Genomic DNA, 25642 nt, shown 5'->3' with positions numbered 1-25642 from the left:
TCAAGGTTTATTGGGATTTTTTTTATATAACCATGCATTATAAATGAGGTAAATTGGTAGTAGTTTGCTAAAACACAATTATATTCATACACTTAATAGTGATTATGAAGTTGATATATAGAGCGACTGTTTCATGTCCTGTTAGATTTTTTTAAATAATGATGTAGAAAAACAGCATCCTTGCTCTTTGTTGACAAGAAAACGGTTGTAGGAATAATTATGCATATATTCGTATACTGTGTTTTTTTTTTAAATAAGTCGGTTATATATTATCAGAAAAAAGCAGATCCCACACTGCAGAGCTCTGGTTCACCAGCATCGCTTTAACAACGAAGCTTCATTCTTATTGGTCCTTTGTACATTACGTAATGCAAATTATGGCAAGCTATTGGACGAAAGTATTGTCAATCATACAGTGATGGAGCGGGGAGGCATGAGCGCAGTGAAGACCATCAGCATCTGTGTCAAACGATGAAGGTTGTGCCAAAGCTGACGATTTTTGTTTAATTATAGTGAGAGGAAGAGGATTTGCCACTATGGTACGTATATTTGGATCGTGTTTAATGCGTTAACGCCGGAGAAAATAGCTGTTTAGCAGGCGACGTAACGTTTTTTTCCCCGTTTCCTGAATAGCTAGTGTTATTACTCCACATATTAACAGGTGAACACAGTCGGATCACATACAATTAAAAATATTCAATGTTGAGTGAATAGTGTGTAACAAGAAGTTTATTTGATCGGGGAAGTGATCAGCACGCTGTTAATGTGCTTGTTTCTCGTCTATTTACAGTATGGGTTTGTCAATCACGCCTTGGAACTGCTCGTTTTAAGGAATTACGGACCGGAAGTATGGGAAGACATCAAGTGAGTGCTATTTTAAAAATGTTTCACTGTGAGCAGGCACAGCTTTGACATCACACAGGCCATTGGACGTTTGCCTTTAATGATTAACAAGCAGGCTGACACCACAGTCTGACCAGGAAACAAATATGATCATTTTACAGGAAGTTCAAGTGGAAACCACTCAAGGTGCTTGTTCCAATTTTCACTTTTTTTTAACTTAAAAAATATAAGAACACTACCTCAAATTGATGTATTTTCATTAAAGGGACTGTTTGCAACTGGCTCAAAATTACAATGCCAGTGCTTACGTGTGTTGCATTGAGGCACAGCTTACATGCTGCTGGAAGAGTGTGGGATATAATGCTTGCAACACCTTCCAAAGTTAGTGCCTGATCTAGACCATATTAGACCTGGACTAGATTATTGTACAACGCATTAAAATAAAAACCACCCACTTCAAATGGCACAATCCAGAGGAGTTGAGTCGAGCGCTAGCTTTCAATGCTAGGAAGACCATCCGCATCGATGGACTTCTTGGCTCACAATGGAAGTGGAAGTATTTTAAAAGAGTTGAACATGACTCCAGAAAAGTAAACGCAACAAATGACGCCACAACAATACCAAAATCATTTTACATTCCTGACAGTGAATTGTTATGCTGAGAGTTTTGACAAGTTGTTGTTTTTCAAGCCATGTTATTCCGATTCTATGTGCACCTTTCTGATCTGCACTTTTGTGTTTGTGTTTGGATTACTCTAAAACAGCCATCACCAAATGGTGTATCTTGGAACCAGTGATGGTCCTTTATGGACCTGTGACCAAATAAAGTGAATGGGAAATAGAATTATCACATATAATCAGTTGTTATTTATATCTAAATTATTTAAATTATTTGTACAAATTACTTTTTACGCTGTACATTGTTGTTCATATTTGATGTAATCTATTTATTCTCCACATTATTATTTATTATTACACGGGAGCCAGGCAACAACATTTCGTTGGCAATTTCACTGCTGTGTTATTGTGCAATGACAATAAAGAAAGTCTATGTCTAATATAACCGTAATCAGTTATTATGGTTACGTCACAGCCAGGGCCGTTGACAGCTTTGGCTGGGCCTGGGACAAAATAATCCGTGAACCCCCCCCACACACACACACCATTTCTGTGCTTTGTCCCCCCCTGTCAACAACCCTGTTCACAACACTTGCAGTGATGTCACTCAAAATGAGCCAATGAAATTGTTTACTTGAAGAGAAATGAATGAGAAAACCATGGCTTGCTCAAAAGTATGAAAAGTTGAAAAAAGTGAACATTGAAACGTGACTGGTTGGGCCCATATGTGTTTATTCTTCCAGAATCCAGTGTCAAACCACAGTGTCTCATATGCTCTGAAACTGTAGAGCTGGTCAAAATGTGACGCGCCATAATGAGACAAAACACAGATCATTTGAGCCCTGTATGAAACATCATAACACATTCATTGACAGCACAGCAATGTGGAAAATGACTGTTTACTGAGGATTGTATGGGTATTGGAGCAAAACAAAAAATATTTAAAGGGGACATATTATGCTCATTTTTTGTCCCTTTGTATTGAGTTGTGGACTCTATAGAGCAGCGATTCAGTGTGATCCCTCATAAAAAAGGAAGACGGCGCAGATGAATGCATGCTTAATAATTACATTGATTATTTACTGTTTGCTGTTCTTTTCATATGGAGGAACTACTTCTGAGGCATACGTCATTTTGCCTACATTGACTGTACTCCACTGCATCAAATTTTAAATTGTACAGGATCATTGAAATTCAGAGGAGGCACTCTGCTCTTCCACTCACTCGCCATGTATTGACATCAGTGGTGGGTTTTCCATTTTATGTTATAATCAATGTAATTGCCATTGATTTCAATGCTGGCCTGGATTAGTATATGATTAAGCACTGATCTAACTGTGCTGTGTATGCAACAGATCATGAATGTAAAGGTAATGTCCATTATTGCAACAAAAATGGGTAAAAAAAGTGGCATTCTTTCACTAGATATAGGCAGCGATCATTACAAATGCACGTTATAGCATTTGGATCCATCATTATATTTGTGATGTGAATCATGGGTTTTGTTTTTAGAGGGAGTTAACTATGTGTTTAAGTCTAACTTGTGTAAACAGTGCAGGTCATTAACTTAAATACAAATAAATTGTCTCATGTTGATGAAGTGCTTACCATTTTTTTTTTTGCAAAAATTGTGGGTTAAATGTAAGGATTGCTGCACATAATGTGAAAAGTACCATAGAGTTTTCGTGTTGCTTTTGAGTGCCTTCAGTTTTATCAGCTACAAACACAGCATAATGTCAACATGACATTTTTTTTTGTAGCACGCTGAAATATTCGTCTCGCTCTATCGTGCCCTGAACCTGGCGTGACCCTATAAGAAAAAAAAAAAACGAACCAAAAGAAAATAACAGCAGCTGTCCTGTGTTAATGTTTTCTAAGTTGTTATTCTTCGGCCGGCAGGCGTCGACTCCATGCAGACATATCTCACTGATATATCATGTACAACTCATCACCGTTGTCTTCTTTCCCAACTTCTATCAGCTGACTAATTGAAAAATGAATCCCCATTTTCCATGCAAAGCCTTTTAGGGTCTAGAATGTTTTTTCAGCTGTTATGGGATCTACTGTAATGAACCTGCTGTTGGTCAGTGCTATAAATCATGTTTGTTATCTCAGCTAAACAGCCTAATTACAACCTCATTGCCTTTTCTACTTGATAAAGTGCTGTTTAATTTATAAATAATAAACTGCACTGTGATGCGCATGATTGGCTGGCAATTTAAAGCTGATTACACTTCCAGTACTTTAGATGACTTCCGATTGTAAAATAAGAGTTGCGTCTGCCCACTGAATTTCTCATGAGATTTTCCGTCTTTCAGAGGTTGTATCGGAACAGTAAGAGAGTGGGACTCCACAATTGCCGAGACTCACTTATCCAATCCTGTTGGGTCTCTGGTCGACAAGTACTTTATATGTCACACCAGTCTCCGGTGCTGTCATCATCAACATCTAATTATCTGATTGTCACTGTGTGGCAATATCCCAGTTCAATGGGTTCTGTATAAAAGACACAGGCAGATAAATGACAGCTCTCCTGTAACAGCAATGTATAGGGAACTGTGTGTAAAATAGGCTTTTGTGTTCAGGAGGGAGGCTCAACTCGACATCGAGGGACAGTTCCTTGTGAGAATCATATATGAGGATGCCAAGACATATGATCTTGTTGGAGCTGCAAGCAAAGTCCTCAGTAAGTTTTTTTTTCTCTTGTATCTGCAGTAGTCGAGACAACCGTTGAGATAAATCCGTAATGAAATTTTGCTGTATTTACATGAATTTAAACTCAGAATCAGAAGCTACAGCCCTCCTGTGTTCTTATCTTTTTTTCCAGAAATTGATGCGGGGGACATCTTGCAGATGTTTGGGAAGATGTTCTTTGAGTTTTGCCAAGAATCTGGATACGACACTATCTTGCGAGTACTGGGATCAAATGTTCGTGAATTTCTTCAGGTAAAATGCTCGACTGTTTTGCATTTAAGGGAGCTTATCTGTTTCTGAATGGTTTCATAGGGGTCTGTGGGATTTTACTGCTATTTTGTAGATAGGCTAGGACCAAAACTCATATCTCGATTTATTTAGGTTGAATATTGATATACAATATACGGTCAAACAAGGAGCTGCAACAAAACTCGGTGAATGAGACATTAAATGATTGGATTTGACCAGTGTGGTATGTTAGCTGTCTGGTAGCCACAAATACTCATTTGGTGACAAACCCTGTGTGACTCATCAGGAACAGGAGTCAAACGTTTGAAGGAATAAATATGAATGATATTCTACTAAAAGGACCAGATGCCCTTAACCAAATACTGCAAAGCGAGTTGTTAGCGAGGTCTGTTGAGTCTAAAGGCAGGCTTGCCTGGACTACAAAGGTGGCTCTCTTTGAATGTAGCTAGAACTAGGATACATCTCCTGAAAGAAAAAGTGTGATGCAACACAACAAACCCTTTGAGAAGAAAACTCTTAAGCTAAGTCGCCGGACTTCATGGTACTATCAGTCTTGTCACACCAACAAAGCAAAAAGGAGAAATCCTCAGGGAGGAACGTTAACACATGAAACATGAAACAGAACACTTTCTGACAATGTGACGGAAGAAGTTGTTCAGGGAATATGTACAATATGTCCCTCAAAGTTTCACACAACATAACTGGCAGAGAGAGCCGTCTGGGCTTTTCCAGTGGCAGTGACAAAACTGTAATGTACCTAAGATGGAGCACAGGCAAAGTGATTCAAGTACGACTCGTAGAGTCAAAGGCTAAATTGATTCCATTAGATTAGAACGGGGATGCTGCTAAAGAAATAGAAATCTGTGGGGCAGTCTTTACAGGCAGACTCAGTAAATATCTGGAAAAACAAGGCAGACTAAAGATTACGCTGGTTTAACCTAGTCGACAGCTACGGATAGCACACTTTCTTTTTTAACAGGATAGGGGGAATACAAATACATAAATAGCAAATTGGTAGTGGATTCCTGGAGAGCTCAATGTTGCTGACTTCATCACAAGAGGATGCACTCCTGACTAATTAAGTAAGAATTCCACATGTCAAAATGGAGCAGAATTCCTGAAATGGCCAGTGAAAGAGTGGACTAAAAAGTCAGCTGCGGAAATTATAACACAAGGCAAGGAACAGGTAAACAAACTCCAAAGAAGGGTAATGTCAGCCACACTTTCTCATCCAGAAATACATGAGCCTGCCTGGGAAGCAGTTAAAAACCTTATCGATGTGAAAAGATTCAGCAGCCTTTCCAAATTGGTGAAAGTCATATGCAAAAAAGTTTCTCAAATTAAAAGGAAAATAAAAGTGCAAGTTAAATTTGAAGGCAGTTCCGACACAAGAAAAAGGCAAAAAGTTAACATTCTCAGTTGAAGAACAAGAAGATGCAATAAGGAACCTCTTCCTTTCTGTCTAAAATGCCACAGAAATTCTGACCACAAGAATAGAAGCACTGGACTCTTGATGTGTGGAGGCAGAGCCCGAGCATTTAATGAGGACAAGACTGCAGTTCCAATCCTACCATATGAAAATTGGATATCGACGTTTGTAGCTTGTGAAGCCCACAATGCAAACCATGAATGCATTGCTGCGTCATTGCTCAGGCATGGATCGTTAAAGATTAGATACTTGCAAACAAAAAGTGCTAGATAACTGTACCATGTCCAGAAACATGAATACAAGACTATGCAACGCTCTAACCCTGCTTCTGTTATTCAGTAAATCTGTTGACTTGTTTGGACGTTATGAAGTAAGGGATGAGATTAAAAAGGAGCATCAAACTTAATGTATTGGGGAATTGCATTCTGCTGCATGGCATCAACATACATTTCATTTACAATGATTCTCAGAATTTGGACGCCCTTCACGACCACTTGGGCACCATCTATCCAGGAATGAGGGCTCCCTCTTTCCGGTGCACGGATGCGGAGAAGGGCAACAATCTGATCCTTCACTACTACTCGGAGAGAGAAGGCCTGCAGGACATCGTGATTGGCATCATTAAAACGGTCGCACAGCAAATACATGGAACAGAGATAGAAATGAAGGTTTGCCCATTTAATTTTTTTTCTCATCATTTTTCTTTTTTAGGTTGCGATTAGATTGCAATAAGAGAGCTGCAGATTTTCTTTTGGCTAATATTTATGACAAAGGATATTTTTAGATCTAAGTAATAGTGTCTAATGCAATCTTTTCAGGATTGTTTGTACTGGCATTCATCACTTTTATAACCATTTATATCATTGATGGGCAATTAAGTGCGAGTGGGCGTACTCACACTCGGAAAATCTTACCATGCTTGGGCCCACTTAACACCCAAAGCATGGTACGTTTCGCACCCAGGCGCGGCACTCTTCCTCACTTTTGGTACAATCGTAAGAGGTGGTTTCCGGCCATAATGACCAGCAACACAATTAATGACAGCGGTAACAATAAAATTCAATAGGTCCCTCACTGAGGGACCGACAAAGGGCTGGCCGAATGCGGTCCGCAGGGCCACATCTGAATTATATGCTAATATTCAGTAAATGCCCAGTAAAATCCCAGTAAAAAAAGCCACAGCCTCCTAACGACTACCAGTGACAATAACGGTCATTGCTCTCCATTCTATGGCCACTAAGCATTTTGCATAGGCTATTTTTTCAGCACTCCTATATATATATTAGATATGCGTGTGTGTGTGCACGTGCCTGTGTGTGTGTGTAAAGAAAGAGGAGAAAAACTGTACACGCTCCAAATGCGAAACCCAATCTTGGAATTATTAGCCATGGTTACTGTGGAAACAGGGTGCAGAGAAAGCAGCCTGACATCGGCGTGCCTTATGCCAGTACTGATTAATGTCATTGTCTGTACTTCCAATATCTTTATTTATATAGACTATAAAATACTTGAGATTAATGATAAAATAATAATACTGGGTAATAATAATATTGTTTATTGAAGTAGAGTAAAGCTGTGTTTCTATTAAGCGCTTATCCTGTTCAGGATCATGGGTGAGTCTATCCCAGCGGGGTACACCCTGGACTTGTTACCAGTCAACAAGTCACAAGCTTTTAGTTTTCTTCACATTCTCGGTGTAATGTCTCTGCATACTGAAACGTACCAATGTGATTGACACCCGAATGAAGGGATAAAGTGGGCCAGTTTGGGTCAGATATTTCAAAACTATTTACAAAGGAAACATGTTTAAATGCATTTAAACTTGTACTCTACTGGTCCGAAGTGTCCCTCTTATTTTGTAACAATATAAAGTTTCATAGCTGCACGATGGACGAGTGGTTAGCGTGCAGACCTCACAGCTAGGAGTCCGTAATACAATTCCACCCTCGGCCATCTCTGTGTGGAGTTTTTCCGGGTACTGCGGTTTCCTCCCACATTCCAAAAACATGCTAGGTTAATTGGCGACTCCAAATTGTCCATAGGTATGAATGTGAGTGTGAATGGTTGTTTGTCTATATGTGCCCTGTGATTGGCTGGCGACCAGTCCAGGGTGTACCCAGCCTCTCGCCCAAAGACAGCTGGGATAGGCTCCAGCACCCCCGCGACCCTCGTGAGGATAAGTGTTAGAAAATAAATGAATGAATAAAGTTACAGCTTCAGATTTGACTTCAGATGATCCAGCCGAAAAGCGAGGAGTGCGACCACATCAAGTTCTTGATTGAGGAAAAGGACTCAGAGGAAGAAGCCTTCTATGAGGACCTGGACGGCTTTGAGGAGAACGGCACGCAGGAGACACGCATCAGCCCGTACACATTCTGCAAGGCCTTCCCTTTCCACCTGATGTTTGACAAAGATCTGATGCTCACTCAGTGCGGCAACGCCATTTACCGAGTCCTGCCTCAGGTTTGCCCCATGCATGCCGAATCAGTCTGTTTGCCATGCAGCGCCACTGATAAATTAATTATCAGTAGAAATGCAGTTTGAGCGGTGACCTTTTGGCCACCTGAAATGTTTATACATAGCCATTTCAAATCTGGTAAGACTGAATTATGCATATTTTATTTCTCCACTCTTCCCAGCTCCAGCCTGGCGCCTGCATCCTCACTTCAGTGTTTTCCCTGGTCCGCCCGCACATTGACTTCAGCTATCATGGCATTCTTTCCCACATCAACACTGTCTTTGTCCTGCGAAGCAAGGTACAGTAGATCACTGTATCAGAAGTGACTCATATGCTGTTGAAAAAAAAAACAAAAACACAGAAAGTTGTGACTGAGGCTCGGGAACCTCACTCCTTTCCCATCGGTCCGGTGAAGCGGTATTAAGGTCATTGCAATATTTGCACTATATACACTATATATATATGTAACACAAAAAAATGGTTAAAATGGTTTTTAGCAAGCTTTTGAATTTAAAAATAAGAATGAGATGAGACTGATGACCCATTTTTAGGCTTGTTTTGTGGAGGAATAGGCAATGAAATATTCATAAAGGTGGTGTAACCCTGGCAGGAGGGCCTGCTAAATGTGGAGACCGTGGAGAACGAGGACGAGCTGACTGGAGTGGAAATCAGCTGTCTGAGGTTGAAAGGACAGATGATTTATTTGCCCGAAGCAGAGAACATCCTTTTTCTTTGCTCACCGAGGTAAGTACACAGTGCACATAAGTATTGTTTTCAGATGTTGAATGGGAAATGCTTGTGTTTCTTGCAGAGGTCATTTTGAGGCTTTTTTTAAATATGTGCAGACACACAGCAGTGCACAAGCAATGAAAACTCAAATCGCTGATTATCATCTGTTGTCACCTCTATTAACCTCAATGGCCCTTGTATAACCAGATCCACGAGATGGTATTGGAAAGAGAAGAGCAGGGTTCAAGACACCCGGGCCTCATAGATGGAAAACACTTTTAGAGCAAGAGATCAGACATTGCACTAGTTTGTTTCCCAACAGGAAATACAATTAGTGTTGGGACTAAAGCTGACTAGGAAGTGCCCACATTAACATTACAATATAATCCCCTTTCACCACAGCACTTTATTAGAAGTAAGGATAACTTACCTCAGTGCAGGCCTCACAGCTAGGAGACCCGAGTTCAATAGTTCAATAATTCAAAAGTTCATTAAAAATATTAAAGTTGTCATCTCCGCATTTTGTACTTTGTTTTTTCCTCACAAAGTGTGATGAACCTGGACGATCTGACAAGAAGGGGTCTGTACCTGAGTGACATCCCTCTCCATGATGCCACCCGTGACTTGGTGTTGCTGGGGGAGCAGTTTCGTGAGGAGTACAAGCTGACTCAGGAGCTGGAGATACTGACTGACCGCCTGCAGCATACACTTCGAGCTCTGGAGGATGAAAAGAAGAAGACAGACAGGTTGGACTATATTTACCCCTCATTTCTATTCTTAAAGGGACTGTATGCAGTGGGGTCCTCCAGCTACCTACAGTCATGCAAATAATTATTGGACCAGGCTTGTTTCTTCAGTTTCTTGTTCATTTTAATGCCTGGTACAACTAAAGGTACCTTTGTTTGGACAATAGCTCACAAGGGTTTATGTTTTTTTTAATCACAACAGACCCGGGTTCAATGCCCCCCTCGGCCATCTCTGTGTGGAGTTTGCATGTTCTTCCGTGTGTACGTGGGTTTTCTCCGGGTACTCCGGTTTCCTCCCACATTCCAAAAACATGCTAGGTTAATTGGCGACTCCAAATTGTCCATAGGTATGAATGTGAGTGTGAATGGTTGTTTGTCTATATGTGCCCTGTGATTGGCTGGCGACCAGTCCAGGGTGTACCCCACCTCTTGCCAGAAGACAGCTGGGATAGGCTCCAGCATGCCCACGGTAGAAAATGAATGAATGAATGAACAATTTTTGATGTGATGCCCCCACAGAGGGGTTCCAACACTAGCAAAGGGGAATGGTGTGATGATTACCATAGAACCAGAAAGAGAACACATTGTGATGTAGGATAGCAAATCACACACCATAACATTTACAGAGGGAAAAATGTTTTGAAATCCAATTCAAGTCAACCAGTAAGATGGAATAGACTTTGTTTGCCTTGGCAAGGTAGATTTTTGTGTGTTTCAAAAGATGTGCCTGATAGTATTTACTTTTAACAGGCCACCATGATCCAACTGGTTACCATAGAAACACCACCCACCCAAATGCAGCCTGCGTGTAGAAATGGCCAAAAGGTGGTGGGTGAGCAAATAAAGGACCGATCCAAAAAGGACAGCATCCCGTCTGGCTGTCGTTCGCACGCTGCTCAACAACGCCATCATTCCTCCTATTCTTTATACTTCTTTGCTTTTTTTTTCTTCAGATTGCTCTACTCTGTCTTGCCGCCATCTGTTGCCAACGAGCTACGACACAAACGTCCTGTCCCGGCGAAGCGTTACGATAACGTCACCATCCTCTTCAGTGGCATTGTGGGCTTCAATGCCTTCTGCAGCAAGCATGCTTCTGCTGAGGGAGCCATCAAGATAGTCAACCTACTCAATGATGTTTACACCCGCTTTGACATCTTGACAGACTCTCGGAACAACCCCTATGTATACAAGGTGAAAAGCATTACTTTTACCAAGACACAAGGGGCAACGGAGGGGGCAAGAAGTACAAATGAGACGCAATTACCCTCACTGCATGTTCACAAAATGACTATTTATAGCCATTGACTTGAGTTTTTCGCCACAAGAACGGTAGTACGGAGTTCTAAACAACACAGCTTTGGAGAGCGGTACAGTACTTTGTACGCCTCATGCAGCAGATTTACACTCCGGGCTTTCAGACAAGAATGCACTTGAAGAAGTCAAACAGACCTTCTCCACTTCCAGCTGGGCCTCCATTGGCTTCAGGCACTGACTGGGTCACCAAAAGAAGTAATATTTACTCTACAAGCTCAATGGCTTGGTGGTCCCACTATTTGAGGCCCCCGAATGTCTCAAGCTGATGTAAGTGTTTGAGTGTTTATCTGCAAGTGCTTGGGTTTATTTCTGGCTGCTGTGTGTATTTAAAGAAAACAGTAGGATCACATGATGCACTTGAAAATAAAGCAAATAGTCCCAATCACTGGATGTGATGGAATGTTATGCACAGGTGGAGACGGTGGGTGACAAATACATGACGGTGAGTGGCCTGCCAGAGCCGTGTACGCATCACGCCAAGTCAATCTGCCACCTCGCCCTCGACATGATGGAGATTGCCGGACAAGTCAAAGTCGATGACGAGCCCGTACAGGTGAGACATACGTTATACAAGACACACTCACGCTTTGGGAACATGTGCGCAATGTAGCCCTTTAAAGGAAAAGGAACCATATTTGGTTCCCAGTAGATTTCAGTCAACCTGAAGGCAGTTGAACCATGTTATGTCACCTAGTCAATCATTCGTTCATTCATTTTCTACCGCTTTTTCCTCACGAGGGTCGCGGGGGGTGCTGGAGCCTATGCCAGCTGTCTTGGGGCGAGAGGCGGGGTACACCCTGGACTGGTGGCCAGCCAATCACAGGGCACATATAGACAAACAACCATTCACACTCACATTCATACCTATGGACAATTTGGAATCACCAATTAACCTAGCATGTTTTTGGAATGTGGGAGGAAACCGGAGTACCCGGAGAAAACCCACGCATGCACGGGGAGAACATGTAAACTCCACACAGAGATGGCCGAGGGTGGAATTGAACCCTTGTCTCCTAGCTGTGAGGTCTGCGCGCTAACCTAGTCAATCATAATTATTCCATTTTAAGAGAAATGTATATTAGACTGGTATGTCATTATTATAACAATTTATAATTACAACAATTTTTGTTCTTTGTTATATTTTTATAGATTTCACCTCATCTTTACACTTCTCTTATTGTTTGTTTACACCAAGTATTGGACCACATGAAATAGTTTTCCAGTGTCAGTGGAATACATTCAACTAATTAATTAATTTAACCATTGTCTCCTACAGTTTCCGCATTAAGAAAGCACACACCAAAAAAAAACTGTACAACTTCCTGTCCTGCCAAATGGAAAATACTACAACAGTCACATATTTGCAAGTTGAAACAATAAGCAGTGAAAACCTGGACACGAAACAGCAGACATTTGTTTAAATGAGCGTTGGCGATTGTTATTGTACCAATGATTGTGAAGACGTACTGTAGAAAGAAAAAAAACACATCTGCCTCAACAAAAGGCTAATTTTGGGCCGGGGGCACACACTGAAGAGGAGTCAAATTTCGTAGCAGAAACAGACTCAAATCATCTCACGATCCCACCGCTAAAAATAGATTCTCATTCATCTCAGACACTCAGGAGTGCCTTCATGCACTGAAAACCATCAGCGCCCACCAGTTCACATGGAAATAGTCTGTAGATGGCTTACAATGCTCTCTCTCTCGCCCTCTCACACGATAGCTGCAAGATATAGTAGTACCGGCATTCATTAAGGACCCAATCTATAGCCAGATTCGAACCCCCAAGATGTCCTTTACGCTCATATCTCAACCTGGGCGGCTTACATGCAGCTCTGTCAATAGATTATTGTATATTACCTTCCTTAGAACTTGGTAGAATAGAATTTACACACACATTTACACACAATACACAGTAAACAGGCGGCACGGCGGTCGAGTGGTTTGCGCGCAGACCTCACAGCTAGGAGACCAGGGTTCAATTCCACCCTCGGCCATCTCTGTGTGGAGTTTGCATGTTCTCCCCGGGCATGCGTGGGTTTCCAAATTGTCCATAGGTATGAATGTGAGTGTGAATGGTTGTTTGTCTATATGTGCTCTGTGATTGGCTGGCGACCAGTCCAGGGTGTACCCTGCCTCTCGCCCGAAGACAGCTGGGATAGGCTCCAGCACCCCCGTGACCCTCGTGAGAAAAAAGTGGAAGAAAATGAATGAATGAATGAATGACACAGTAAACATGTCTTGTAACACAGACACGATGGAGAGCGAACAGCTAAGCATTTACTAAGCCCCGCAGGGTTTTTATCTAGCATTCACAAGTATTGAGTAGTGTATAATATGTGTATTTACATTTATAGGTATTTGTAGTTTGTGTTTGGGTGCGGCACAGTTTTGCGACTGTGTTGATCTCGCTGCCACATGGCGTCTTTGGCAACAATCACGTCTTCAATGAAAGTAAATATCATTGATGTGGATTTTTAATTGTTTTCTGCATGTGAAACTATAAAAAAAATGTGTTTTGTGTTTACATTTGCGGCTGTCTAACTAATTAACGACTAGTTGGGCTTTCTAGAATGGATTATTGACGCTAACCAAGTTTGTCCAGAATTCTGGGCATCATTATTCAGAGGTTCCACTGTACAGTATATGTGCTCAGTCATTTCGGGGCCCAAGGTAAACCCAGCCTTTGGGGCCCTCCACATCCTTGTACTGCTACTTTTTCCTGTTACAGTGATTAGTTGGTAGTCACATTGCCATGTTCATATACCACCTCCCCTCGAAAAATCCTATTTCCTGAGCTATATAAAGTCCTTTACATCCTCCTGGGGATTTTGGTTACCTAACAAGTGAATCATCTCAACACTTTTACTGTAATTGATAGGAACATTAAGCAACATTTAATATAGATTAGCGCTGTAATACTGGCGTTACTCTCAGCTTCATCTCTAAAATGACTGCCTTCTTCTCAGCTGTGCCTTAAAGAGCCACTGGCTGTCTAACGAAGTTGGGTGTAAAAGAAACGCTCCCCTCTCGCCTTGTGCTCCTCTTGTTTACCTGATGTTTTTTTCAGATTACAATTGGGATCCACACAGGAGAGGTGGTGACTGGGGTGATTGGCCAGAGGATGCCCCGCTACTGCCTGTTTGGAAACACAGTCAACCTCACAAGTCGCACTGAAACCACTGGCGAAAAGGGCAAAATCAACGTTTCAGAGTATACTTACAGGTAAGCCAGTATGATTATCCGTACAGAATATCAAGAAAAGGTTACATATTTTTTGTCACTCAATTCGGGAAATTATTTTTTTTTTTATATGTATACAAATTTGCTATGTAAATTTTAAATATTACCCTGACTCTCGCCCGAAGACAGCTGGGATAGGCTCCAGCATGTGTGACCCTTGTGATACGTCAATTTCCACAGCATTAGGATTCCTCCTTTATAAGTGGAACATTTATGACAATAGTCTAAATAATTGTTTAAAGATTATTAGAGCCCTGTAGACATGACATAACACCCCTCCAGTCACCTTTACAAGTGCTGCTGTTAGAAAGCCCACAACTATTATCTATTCAACAAGCCGCCTGTCAAAAATAGACATTTTTACCTGTGATTGGCTGGCGACCAGTCCAGGGTGTACACCGCCTCTCGCCCGAAGACAGCTGGGATAGGCTCCAGCATGCCTGCGACCCTCGTGAGGATAAGCAGTAGAAAATGAATGAATGAATGAACACCAACAAAACAAATCAGCATTTTCCCTCCACATTTTCCCTCCTTTTGTGCTCACACTTCCTGGTTTCTCAAGGCATTGTGGGAAAACAGATTGCCTTCAAAATAAAGCAGACACTTTCCAAGGAAAACAACTGTGATCTTGCCTTATAGGTGTTTGCAGTCAGCTGAGAACGCAGACCTCCAGTTCAATTTGCAGTATCGTGGCCCCGTCACCATGAAGGGAAAGAAGGAGCCCATGAAGGTGTGGTTCCTGTCCAGGAAGTCCACTGACACACCTTGAGTCCCCTTCAATTTCAAGCCTAACAATCCATCTAATCAAGCAGATGTATTAAATGAAATAACATGCTTTTGATATCCTAATGCATTTCTATGAAACTGTGCCATCGTGCTCTGCCACACCACAGTATGTACTATATATATATTTTTTAACATACAGTGCGCCATGAAGACTTTAGATTAGCATTTCAATGTTCATGATAGTTGGATTTGGAAAGCATTTTTCATAGGTACAATGCGCACACTCACAAATAAAAAAGAAATCGTTATTTAACCATTAACAATGCCTAAGTCAAAAATAAACAGATGATGATCATGTTTTGAAAAAGTAAAGTTAATAATTAGTTAACAGGTTTGTGTGAAATGTACCAATGTAATTTAAAATCCTAATATTGCTTCATTTGATTTCACCTCAGTCGTGACGCAGATATTTCAAAGGACGAAATAGAAAGTTATGAAGCACTTCCATCTTTAAGAATATGTACACTATTTGGTTTGATGTGCGGTACTCACTTGCCAAAAGCTAAATAAATCTCAATCAATTAGAATATGCACTATTTGAAAAGTCTCAATTTAGCTGCTAATAACAACCCCCCCCAAAATTGCCAGAAAGTTCATTGCTTTAAACGCATGGAATGCGCTCGGTTCAAATAAAACAAAATTTAATAGCGAGCCATTAATTGGTGTCTAAATCTGAAATAAACCCATGAAATCATTTTTTTGCCCACTAGCAAGTACTGTACATGTACTTATACATTGGCACGTGAGTCCATATCAAAGCAGCATATTTACTACTTGTTTGCATCCATAGAATAGTATTAAGGCACCTTCACGTTTGACATCTTAATATTTATTATTACCATCACGTTGTTGCATATGTTTTCTTTTTGCACCAGAGGTCTCTGTATTATGGAAACCAGAACCCAGAGTGAGACAAATAAAGTATTAACTAATATTTCTGACGTCATTTCAACGTTTTATCAGCGTGTGCACGTGAGCTTTCAGCTTAGTTAGCTTGTGTTAGCTTGTTTCCTGTGTCGGAGGCGCCATCTTGTGGCCGCACAGGGATCACCGCCCTTTGGGAGCTACACAGTATGGCAGGTAATATTGTTTCTATCGTTCTATCAAGTTAAATGACTTTATTATTGCAAATTTGCAATACGAATGAGGTAAAAGGTCAAGGTAGATCATTTTAACGACGTAACAAGTTGTTTGAGATACCTTATGTCAAAGGTCATAATAATGAATCTTACATCACCAGAGATGATTCACTGTTTTTTATGTAATTTTCCAAGCAAGAATTCCATAGATTTAAGCGTATATGTCTAAAATATGTGAGGTCAAATGAAGGAACATGTCTGCAACATTTGCATAGAATGTTTCTCAGCTCATTATGGTGATTATGAAGTGTTTGTTTTTTTTTATCTCAAAGCTGATAGCAGATTAGTTTGTTAGCAGTGTACTATACACACTTAAACGCAGCAATAAAACACTTTATTGAGGTCAAACTGTGCTGAAGAGAGAACACAAAAGGGTTAAGATATTCTAAAGCAAGATAATGTATGTTTTTAGAATGTGGGAGTTATATTGTACAATCAAAACAATCACAGCTGGCTGCAAAAAATGTGCCTCTTGGAGAAAATATGAATAATAAACAAAATAACCATCAGGCTTTTTCTATTCCGGAATGATCACAATGTGCAAAAAAGCACATGATCATATTCTGCAGCCTTACATGTCCTGACATGCTGGATAAAATAAAGAACAAAAATGTGTGATAATAATGACAGACTGAGACTGAGATAATAATGACAGCACAAAGTGCACCAAGAGAAGTGTTACCATGGATACTATAAAAACAAACAGCAAATACAGTATGTAAATCAATGCCAATTAGACATCCACCACAAGATCTGCATCAAATGTGCTACGTTTCAGATCTGCTTCATTATTGTGTTAAATATTAGCTGCTCAGGTTCATCCCTGCCGTGCCTGAAACTAGATACTAATCTTTAGGGAGATAAGACACTCAATCACTGAAGGCCTTTGGCACTTTGGACAAATGCATCTCCTTATGATAAAAAAGTAAAGTCATAGTATTCCAATAAAAGGCCTAATTTGACCAGAAATTATTCATTAATTCATTCATTTTCTATCGCTTATCCTCACGAGGATCGCGGGGGTGCTGGAGCCTATCCCAGCTGTCTTTGGGCTGACTGGTCGCCAGCCAATCACAGGGCACATATAGACAAACAACCATTCACACTCATATTCATACCTATGGACAATTTGGAATCGCCAATTAACCTAGCATGTTTTTGGAATGTGGGAGGAAACCGGATACCCGGAGAAAACCCACGCATGCACAAGGAGAACATGCAAACTCCACACAGAGATGGCCGAGGGTGGGATTGAACCCTTGACCAGAAATTGGGCTTATGAAAATATTACAAGAGGAAAATGTATTTAATTTGTGTAGTTTTAATACTATGACAACAATATACAAGGATAGAGAGTCTTGAACCAGTCATGATGTGCTATATATATCACTATATTGACAGTTACTATGGTACCCATTATGTCATTGTATGGTCATATCACTTCGTACTTTGGTTTGAGACAAAAGAAATCAATTATATTGGGAAAGCAGGAAGTGCACAAATGTAACAGTTACTGATTGTAAAAGTACAAGATGGAGGGGTAGGATTTAATAAGCTTTGCTTCTTCCTATTTCTTTTGGACATGTGGAACTGTGAACTGATTATGTGATGCATTCAATTGTAATCTGATGCATGTTCAAATGAAATAAAACTATTACCATATACACTCCCCATCAACATTGTTGAATTGTTGAATTGAATTGACATTTTAAATTGTTGAAGAAATAAGAGTGACACAAAGAATGTTTAAGACCACACCCAAAAATGTGTATCCATCCATTTTCTATACCACTTATCCTCAGGGTCGAGAGTATGCTGGAGCCTATACAATCTGACTTTGGGCGAGAGGCGGGGTACACCCCGGACTGGTCGCCAACCCAAAATGTGTATTCAATATAATTTTCTGTCATGTATTCACACTGATCTTGATGGCAAAGACAAATAAGCTTTCTTCCTGTGAACGCGGTCGGAGGGTGATGGAACAAAAATGTCAAATGCGTGACCCAAAAGACGATCCGATTGACTGTCCTTCCTTGGTTCAAATGAAGGTTGTTGCTGGTGTCGATTGCAGTCCAATAACCATCAGGTCACGTATGAGCCATGACCAAATTGAAGGTCAAAGGTATGATGGAGACGCGTTATCATCCTGAGTGCAATTACAGGTCATCGTGTCATGAGATCTTAGCTCAGCGATAAGTTTGACGCACAGCCAAATCTGGTTCATGTTGGGACGCTCTGATCTTATTGATGACTCAGGGCAGACCACCTCCGAGGTTGTGGAGAGACAGAAATGGCTTTTCTTCCTGTCACTCACAGACACAGATTCAAAGGTTATCCCGTAAATGACATAATACTGATATAATAATGAATTGATATACTACTACTACTACTACTACTACTACTACTACTACTACTACTACTACTACTACTACTACTACTACTACTACTAATAATAATAATAATAATAATAATAATAATAATAATAATAATAATAACAATAACAATAATAATGATATAGGCATGGTGGTCGAGTGGTTAGCGCGCAGACCTCACAGCTAGGAGACCAGGGTTCGATTCCACCCTCGGCCATCTCTGTGTGGAGTTTGCATGAGATTTATATGTGGCAACAAATGACTTCTCCCCAAGAAACAGCTTTTCTTCCTGTCACTCACAGACACAGATTCAAAGGTTATTCCGTAAATGACATACGTAATACTGATATAATAATGAATTGATATAATACTACGACTACTACTACTACTACTACTAATAATAATAATAATGATATAGGCACGGTGGACAAGTGGTTAGCCCGCAGACCTCACAGCTAGGAGACCAGGGTTCAATTCCACCCTCGGCTGTCTCTGTGTGGAGTTTGCATGTTCTCCCCGTGCATGCGTGGGTTTTCTCCGGGTACGCCGGTTTCCTCCCACATTCCAAAAACATGCTAGGTTAATTGGTGACTCTAAATTGTCCATAGGTATGAATGTGAGTGTGAATGGTTGTTTGTCTATATGTGCCCTGTGATTGGCTGGCAACCAGTCCAGGGTGTACCCCGCCTCTCGCCCGAAGACAGCTGGGATAGGCTCCAGCACCCCCCGCGACCCTCGTGAGGAAAAAGCGGTAGAAAATGAATGAATGAATAATGATATAATAATGAATACAAACACAAGTCATTAATGTCAATGTCGACATTCAGCTGCAAGTCTTTGATGCCAATAACTGTTATAACAAGGCTGTTTATTAATGACTAATCAATTGATTAACTATTTCTAATGGTCATATCAACATCTTTATGTTATGTTATTCTTTCCTTCTAGGAAGTTGTTCTCACTGGATTTTGTCAAGAAATGCTGCATGTTCTTGACACTTACTAAACATGGACCCACCCCCTAAGTAAACACACACACCACACACATATACACACGCACACACTCCTCCTATTCTTGCATGTTTGGGCTGCTTCTCTGCCTGTCAGGAAGTGTATTGAAGCTGTCCAATCAGACGCGGCCGTGAGTATTTACCTGGCCAAACCTGAGCTTTAGACAGCCACATCAGCACTTAGATAGATGGAAAGATAAGAGCGCTTTTATAAAAGAGGGAAGCTTGTGTTAAATTGTACTCCTTTGCGGCAGAGTCAGGGCCCCCCCCTCCACCACCACTATCCTCGATACACCTGCATCACCACCAAGATGACTTTCAACGGCGACTGGAAAGTGGACCGCAATGAGAACTATGAGAAGTTCATGGAGCAGATGGGTATGTGAGCAAACTGTGGGATGGCAGGGGTGTTTTTTTGGAGGTAATGTACATAATCAAATCTACGTTTCTTTTAAATGCAAGCTAATATACCCTAAATGTAAATAAGAATAGCATAAAATATGATATTACAATAATTTAACATAATTAAATAAGATATATTATATATTAATAGGAAAATGTACAAAACATTATGTCATTAGGTATCATTACAATTAGTTAATAAGATAAAATATAAAAATAATGAATGGATATAATTTATATATAAATAACAAAATATATTAAATGTGATTTATAATTGTGAATCATTATCATTAAATAATAATATTTCCAAAAACAAGTTAATAATTTGATATAATTAATATACAAACAGGAACATGTATGCAATGTGATAGCATAATAATATTACATTGTTAAATAAATATTATAAATTAATATATTATATGCTTAATACATAAAAACACGTATGTATGCCTCTTTAAAAAATATTGCTGTAAATGTAATAATAAATCATAACATTTAAACATTTGTAACACAAATTAATGAAGTATATTTCTGATTAGTGCATTTTTAAAAACATGTATGAAATATTTTGATATAATACAATAACCTATTTCATTTTTATTTACAGTATAGTCTATAGACATACAACTACAATATTTTTTTTTTATTAATTGTTACCATTGATGATTTATTCTACTGCCTTTTCCTAGGACTGTGGTTACCAAACATGGTTCCTTACAAAGTCAAACCACCTTTATGACGTACTTGAATGGGAAGCTTAAAGTAAATGTTGGTACAAGGTCATCCAAACCGAACCCACCTACTGTACACAAAGCTAGTGATTCATCCCGCTAACATTTAGCACCTGTTGACAGGTATCAACATGGTGAAGAGGAAGCTGGCCGCCCACGACAACCTCAAAATCACCATCTTGCAGAACGGAGACAAGTTCCACGTCAAGGAGAGTAGCAATTTCCGCACCCTGGAAATAGACTTCACCCTGGGCGTCACCTTTGAGTACAGCCTGGCCGACGGGACAGAACTATCTGTAAGTATACCGAACAAGACGCGATTGCTCCCATATTAAACACAATCTAGTCAACCTCAACCAGTTTTTCATGTAGGAAATGAAGGAAAATGGACATTTCCATCGCTCTGCATTTTAAAAAGCCATTTTCTTCTTATAGTAATACACTATGTTGCTGTAAACTTCCTCACCGGGGGGGCGGGTATGCTGGAGCCTATCCCAGCTGTATTCGGGCAACAGGCGGGGTGAGTGTGAACAACCATTCACACTCACATTCATACCTATGGACAATTTGGAGTCGCCAATTAACCTAGCATGTTTTTGGAATGTGGGAAGAAACCCACGCAACTCCACACAGAGAATCGAACCCAGGTCTTCCTGATCTCCTCAAAAACAAGTACAAATTTGATTCCCTGTTTGAGGTTTTTCCTTATCTCTGTCACCAAAGTGTTGGTTTCTGCCGGTTTTCTTTTATATACAAAAGTTTGGAGACACTTTCATGCTATTGAATGGAAATGTGTCCACAATGTTTGCTTGTCCCATCACATAGTAGCGGGCGTCCGTTTCTGCAACTGGTAGTGTGCATTCTGACAAGAATATTCATTTTTGATCAGTCAAAAAATTTATAGAAAAAATTTATACGTCCACCCTCGGGCATCTCTGTGTAGAGTTTGCATGTTCTCCCCGTGCATGCGTGGGTTTTCTCCGGGTACTCCGGTTTCCTCCCACATTCCAAAAACATGCTAGGTTAATTGGCGACTCCAAATTGTCCATAGGTATGAATGTGAGTGTGAATGGTTGTTTGTCTATATGTGCCCTGTGATTGGCTGGCGACCAGTCCAGGGTGTACCCCGCCTTACGCCCGAAGACAGCTGGGATAGGCTCCAGCACCCCCGCGACCCTTGTGAGGAAAAGCGGTAGAAAATGAATGAATGAATGAATGAATTTATACGTGGCAACAAATGACTTCCCCCCAAGAAACAGCTTTTCTTCCTATCACTCACAGACACAGATTCAAAGGTTGTCCCGTAAATGACATAATACTACTACTACTACTACTACTACTACTACTACTACTACTACTAATAATAATAATAATAATAATGAAATACAAATACAAGTCATTAATGTCAATGTTGAAATTCAGCTGTATTCGGGCGGGGTTCACCCTGGACTGGTCGCCAGCCAATCACAGGGCACATATAGACAAACAACCATTCACACTCACATTCATACCTATGGACAATTTGGAGTCACCAATTAACCTAGCATGTTTTTGGAATGTGGGAGGAAACCGGAGTACCCGGAGAAAACCCACGCATGCACGGGGAGAACATGCAAACTCCACACAGAGATGGCCGAGGGTGGAATTGAACCCTGGTCTCCTAGCTGTGAGGTCTGCGCGCTAACCAATCTGTTGTGAATTGCCACCGTATGAATAATATTTGAATTGACTCGAACATCTGCAGGGCGCATGGGCGATGGAGGGGGACACGCTGAAGGGCATTTTCAACAGGAAAGACAACGGCAAGCAACTGACAACCACCAGAATTGTGCAAGGAGATGAGCTCATACAGGTGAGGTACACACGATGAATCATGCAATCCATCACAAGTGAGCCCATGAGGTTGTGTGACGCTTTTGTCTTCCTCCCACAGAGCTACAACTATGAAGGCGTGGACGCTAAAAGAATTTTCAAGAGGACTTAGAACAAAAAGTTGAAGAACAACCTTGTGAGGTGTTTCTAATCCGGGTTAGCGTCAGTATTGTATCGTGTTGAGCAGTCATGGCGTCTACTTGCATAACCTGGACAAAGTACACTATGTGTACTGCTTAAATGGCTGTAAAAAAATGCACTGGATTTGACTCTGTAATAAAAATAAAAACACACACAATTCTTTCACTTTCAAGCAAGACACAAGTAATGTGAGACAATAATTTATTCAACAGTAATAAATAAAAAAAATAAATATATATTATCTACAAAAATATAAAGTGCAACACAGATTTGGACGTTGTTTCCCGAAATCTATTTGCTACTCGTACGTTGCCAGGACGACCACTGAGGCAAACACGCCCTTACATACAAGGCAGCACCAGCCGGATCCACGCAGAACCAGAACCAGACATCATACAAGTTTATGCCCATGGGGAAAATGATAATCAATATGGTTAGACCATCTGCACAGATTCTCAATGACGAGTGATGTGCCACATGTCGGCAAATAGTGGCCGAATGGACTGTTGGTTATATAAACACTTCAATAGATAGGAAAAAAATAGCAACACATGGTACAGTACAATACACCATGATTTAAATGTATATAATGTGACATCACAGCAGCAGGACAGTGAAGTCAAAAAAAAAAACACGCTACATATTTCATATTATTATAAATGGAGTCCCCAAGCAACACAACGTTAATTTTATGGGTCAATTTCCAACAATTTTTTGCATGTTATGGCAATAAAGTGGACCCCGGAAAGTCATATTTCCTTTACTTTTGGTTGTTGCCCCCTTTTTCCATATTCATGCGTCAACTAATAATGTATAAATATGTGATAATAATACAGGTAAAATGTACAGCATACATGTACCACTGTTTATGTCTTTATGCTTCACTTTTTAGTCAAGCGTTGAGATTTCCCACCGTGTTGGCCAGTCTGAACGCACCGTAGCTTTCACCGAGATGTGAAAGTAAATGAAGCACTAGCTTTGACAAATCAACCCAGCGAGGTGAACACAAGTATACCATCTTAGATCTTTACTAGATCTTTACTCCGCAGTATGGATTATGTAGACGCAGCTTGGAGAAAGACCTTCTCTAGCCTACTAAAACCTCCAGCGCTAGCCCCGACCACCATACCACCAGGTATCAGGCTACACCTGACCTTACATTATTAGTGTGAGTGAACAATGGCAATCAAAGAGAGAAGGGGAGATTCTGGAGATTTATTTAATGTAATTATTATAGTCTCTTATTGTTGTTATTATAGCAAATGTTAGGTGTTAAGCTAGGTGTGTGAAAAATAGCGATGCTTGGGTAGTCTTGGAAGGTAACAACAGCAAATAGCAGGGATCTAATGTGTGTGATTTTAGTGAATTTGAGTCCTAGGGAGGAATAATAAAAAAAGGTTTGAGTAAAGCCCTCTTTGGACAAACCAACCTGGGTTGAAAAACAACAAACCAAAGTGCTCATCTGCGCTCCAAAACCACATTTTTTGTGTGAAAATAGAAGTCATCTTCAATTCTTATATACGTCTTAAATAAAGATTCATAGTTGCAAACAAGCAGTTGGCACCAAAAACAAAGTCGCATAATCAAATAAGAGCTTTTCTTCCTGTCACTCACAGCAGGTTAGCCAACAACATTAGAAGAGTTATGATGTTCATTTTAGAGAATGTTGATCAGTGCAGCAGAGTCATCAAACAACTGTCAAAGGAAGATGATATCCTTTTTTTTATTGCAGCCTGCAAGTTAAAAAAAGATCCATTTGGTCTATTTTTGTCAAAAAAACGCTCTCAAAAAAGAGGGGTTGTCTTATATTCAGGGTCGTGTTCTGCCTTATTGAAAGGAACCAATAAAAACAGACGGGGGGCATTTGTTTCTAGCTTCTAGGTGTTTCTAGCTCCACACATAAACAAGCATTAATCCAAAAAAGACCGGGTACTCTCTGCAGTTGAGTACACCAAAGCACCTGCTGCCGTTTGAGGAAATAAGGTGCGACAAGGGACAAAAGACTTTGACACAATTAGCACTTATGATCTATTAGGAAACATCATCATGGCGTGCCAATCATATCTGAACAACCGCGTCATCAAATAGGTCGCCTTTCAATAGCGCTGCATATTCAACATGTTTTTGACATCACATCCTCCATCATTCACCTCCCTCACAAACAAACATGGTGTCACTCGTAAAAATGTCAAGGCAACTCGTGATGCAACAGAAAACAAGCAGAGTGTCAAATACAACCTCCGCACAAACAAACAACAAAAAACATTACAATTCTGTACAGACAGAGAGTGAACACAATAAGAAGGGGAAAAAAAAAATAAAAATAGTGGCCACGTCATCAAAGACAAAAGGTGCTACATGGTTGGTGTCGTACGCTAACAATAGCTCCAATCCACAAGAGAACAATCAATTCTAGCCACAACAGCACAATCAACAGCTTTGAAGGCATCCTTGTATCGCATTGTGTCGCACACACTGTGTCTCCTTTGAAACAGTACGGCTGAATCAAGGATATGGGAGCAGGAGCTGCACATTTAAGGTGTGATGCTTAATAAACACAAACAGAAAGACACAATAGTGATATAGCTTTCGCAGAAAAAAAAATGCAAGTGAAAAGAGTAAGAAATATACATGAGATAAAGCAATATATTAGGTACACCTACACGTCTAATGAGCCGCGGCAAAAACATGTCATCATTTAGATTGACAGTAAAATGTAGCCAAAGAAGGTACAGTAATTTTTTTTTATTTTTACAGTGGTACCTCGGTTTCCGTTATGAATTTATCCCAAAACGGCAGACAAAAACCAAAATTTTGTGATCCATTTTGGACGACGACCCTCAGGTTGAAGAACCCATGGGAATT

The 25642-nt window shown here is 40.3% G+C and overlaps 2 protein-coding genes across 3 annotated transcripts; both read left to right on the top strand.

The window, feature by feature from the left end:
• Window positions 1-398: 398 nt before the first annotated feature.
• gucy1b1 (guanylate cyclase 1 soluble subunit beta 1) lies at window positions 399-16045 on the top strand. Its single transcript, XM_058069621.1, has 13 exons — window positions 399-539; window positions 791-864; window positions 4047-4147; window positions 4289-4407; window positions 6304-6501; window positions 8066-8296; window positions 8473-8589; window positions 8902-9035; window positions 9569-9766; window positions 10720-10957; window positions 11493-11633; window positions 14153-14307; window positions 14965-16045. Exons 1-13 carry the CDS (start codon window positions 537-539, stop codon window positions 15092-15094), a joined length of 1839 nt encoding a protein of 612 aa, XP_057925604.1. The 5' UTR covers window positions 399-536; the 3' UTR covers window positions 15095-16045.
• Window positions 16046-16118: 73 nt separating this feature from the next.
• Window positions 16119-23541, top strand: fabp2 (fatty acid binding protein 2, intestinal). Of its 2 annotated transcripts, none has more exons than XM_058069631.1 (5): window positions 16119-16191; window positions 19571-20009; window positions 20888-21060; window positions 22509-22616; window positions 22698-23540. In XM_058069631.1, the coding sequence occupies exons 2-5, from the start codon at window positions 19943-19945 to the stop codon at window positions 22746-22748; spliced, it is 399 nt and encodes a 132-aa protein (XP_057925614.1). In that variant the 5' UTR covers window positions 16119-16191; window positions 19571-19942; the 3' UTR covers window positions 22749-23540. The 2 variants fall into 2 exon arrangements, with proteins under 2 accessions (XP_057925614.1, XP_057925623.1); XM_058069640.1 differs by lacking the exon at window positions 16119-16191 and having other exon boundaries at window positions 19571-19646; window positions 19886-20009; window positions 22698-23541.
• The last annotated feature ends 2101 nt before the right edge of the window (window positions 23542-25642 follow it).

Source organism: Doryrhamphus excisus, chromosome 1 (genome assembly GCF_030265055.1).
Source record: "Doryrhamphus excisus isolate RoL2022-K1 chromosome 1, RoL_Dexc_1.0, whole genome shotgun sequence".
NCBI lineage: Eukaryota > Metazoa > Chordata > Actinopteri > Syngnathiformes > Syngnathidae > Doryrhamphus > Doryrhamphus excisus.
This window is presented reverse-complemented; position numbering and strand designations above follow the sequence as displayed.

Coding starts and splice junctions, on each gene's coding strand:
- fabp2 (XM_058069640.1), top strand. CDS start 19,943: ATGACTTTCAACGGCGACTGGAAAGTGGACCGCAATGAGAACTATGAG. Junction 21,061..22,508: donor CCGACGGGACAGAACTATCT/GTAAGTATACCG, acceptor GAACATCTGCAG/GGCGCATGGGCGATGGAGGG. Junction 22,617..22,697: donor AAGGAGATGAGCTCATACAG/GTGAGGTACACA, acceptor TTCCTCCCACAG/AGCTACAACTATGAAGGCGT.
- gucy1b1 (XM_058069621.1), top strand. Junction 4,408..6,303: donor ATGTTCGTGAATTTCTTCAG/GTAAAATGCTCG, acceptor AATGATTCTCAG/AATTTGGACGCCCTTCACGA. Junction 10,958..11,492: donor ACAACCCCTATGTATACAAG/GTGAAAAGCATT, acceptor TGTTATGCACAG/GTGGAGACGGTGGGTGACAA.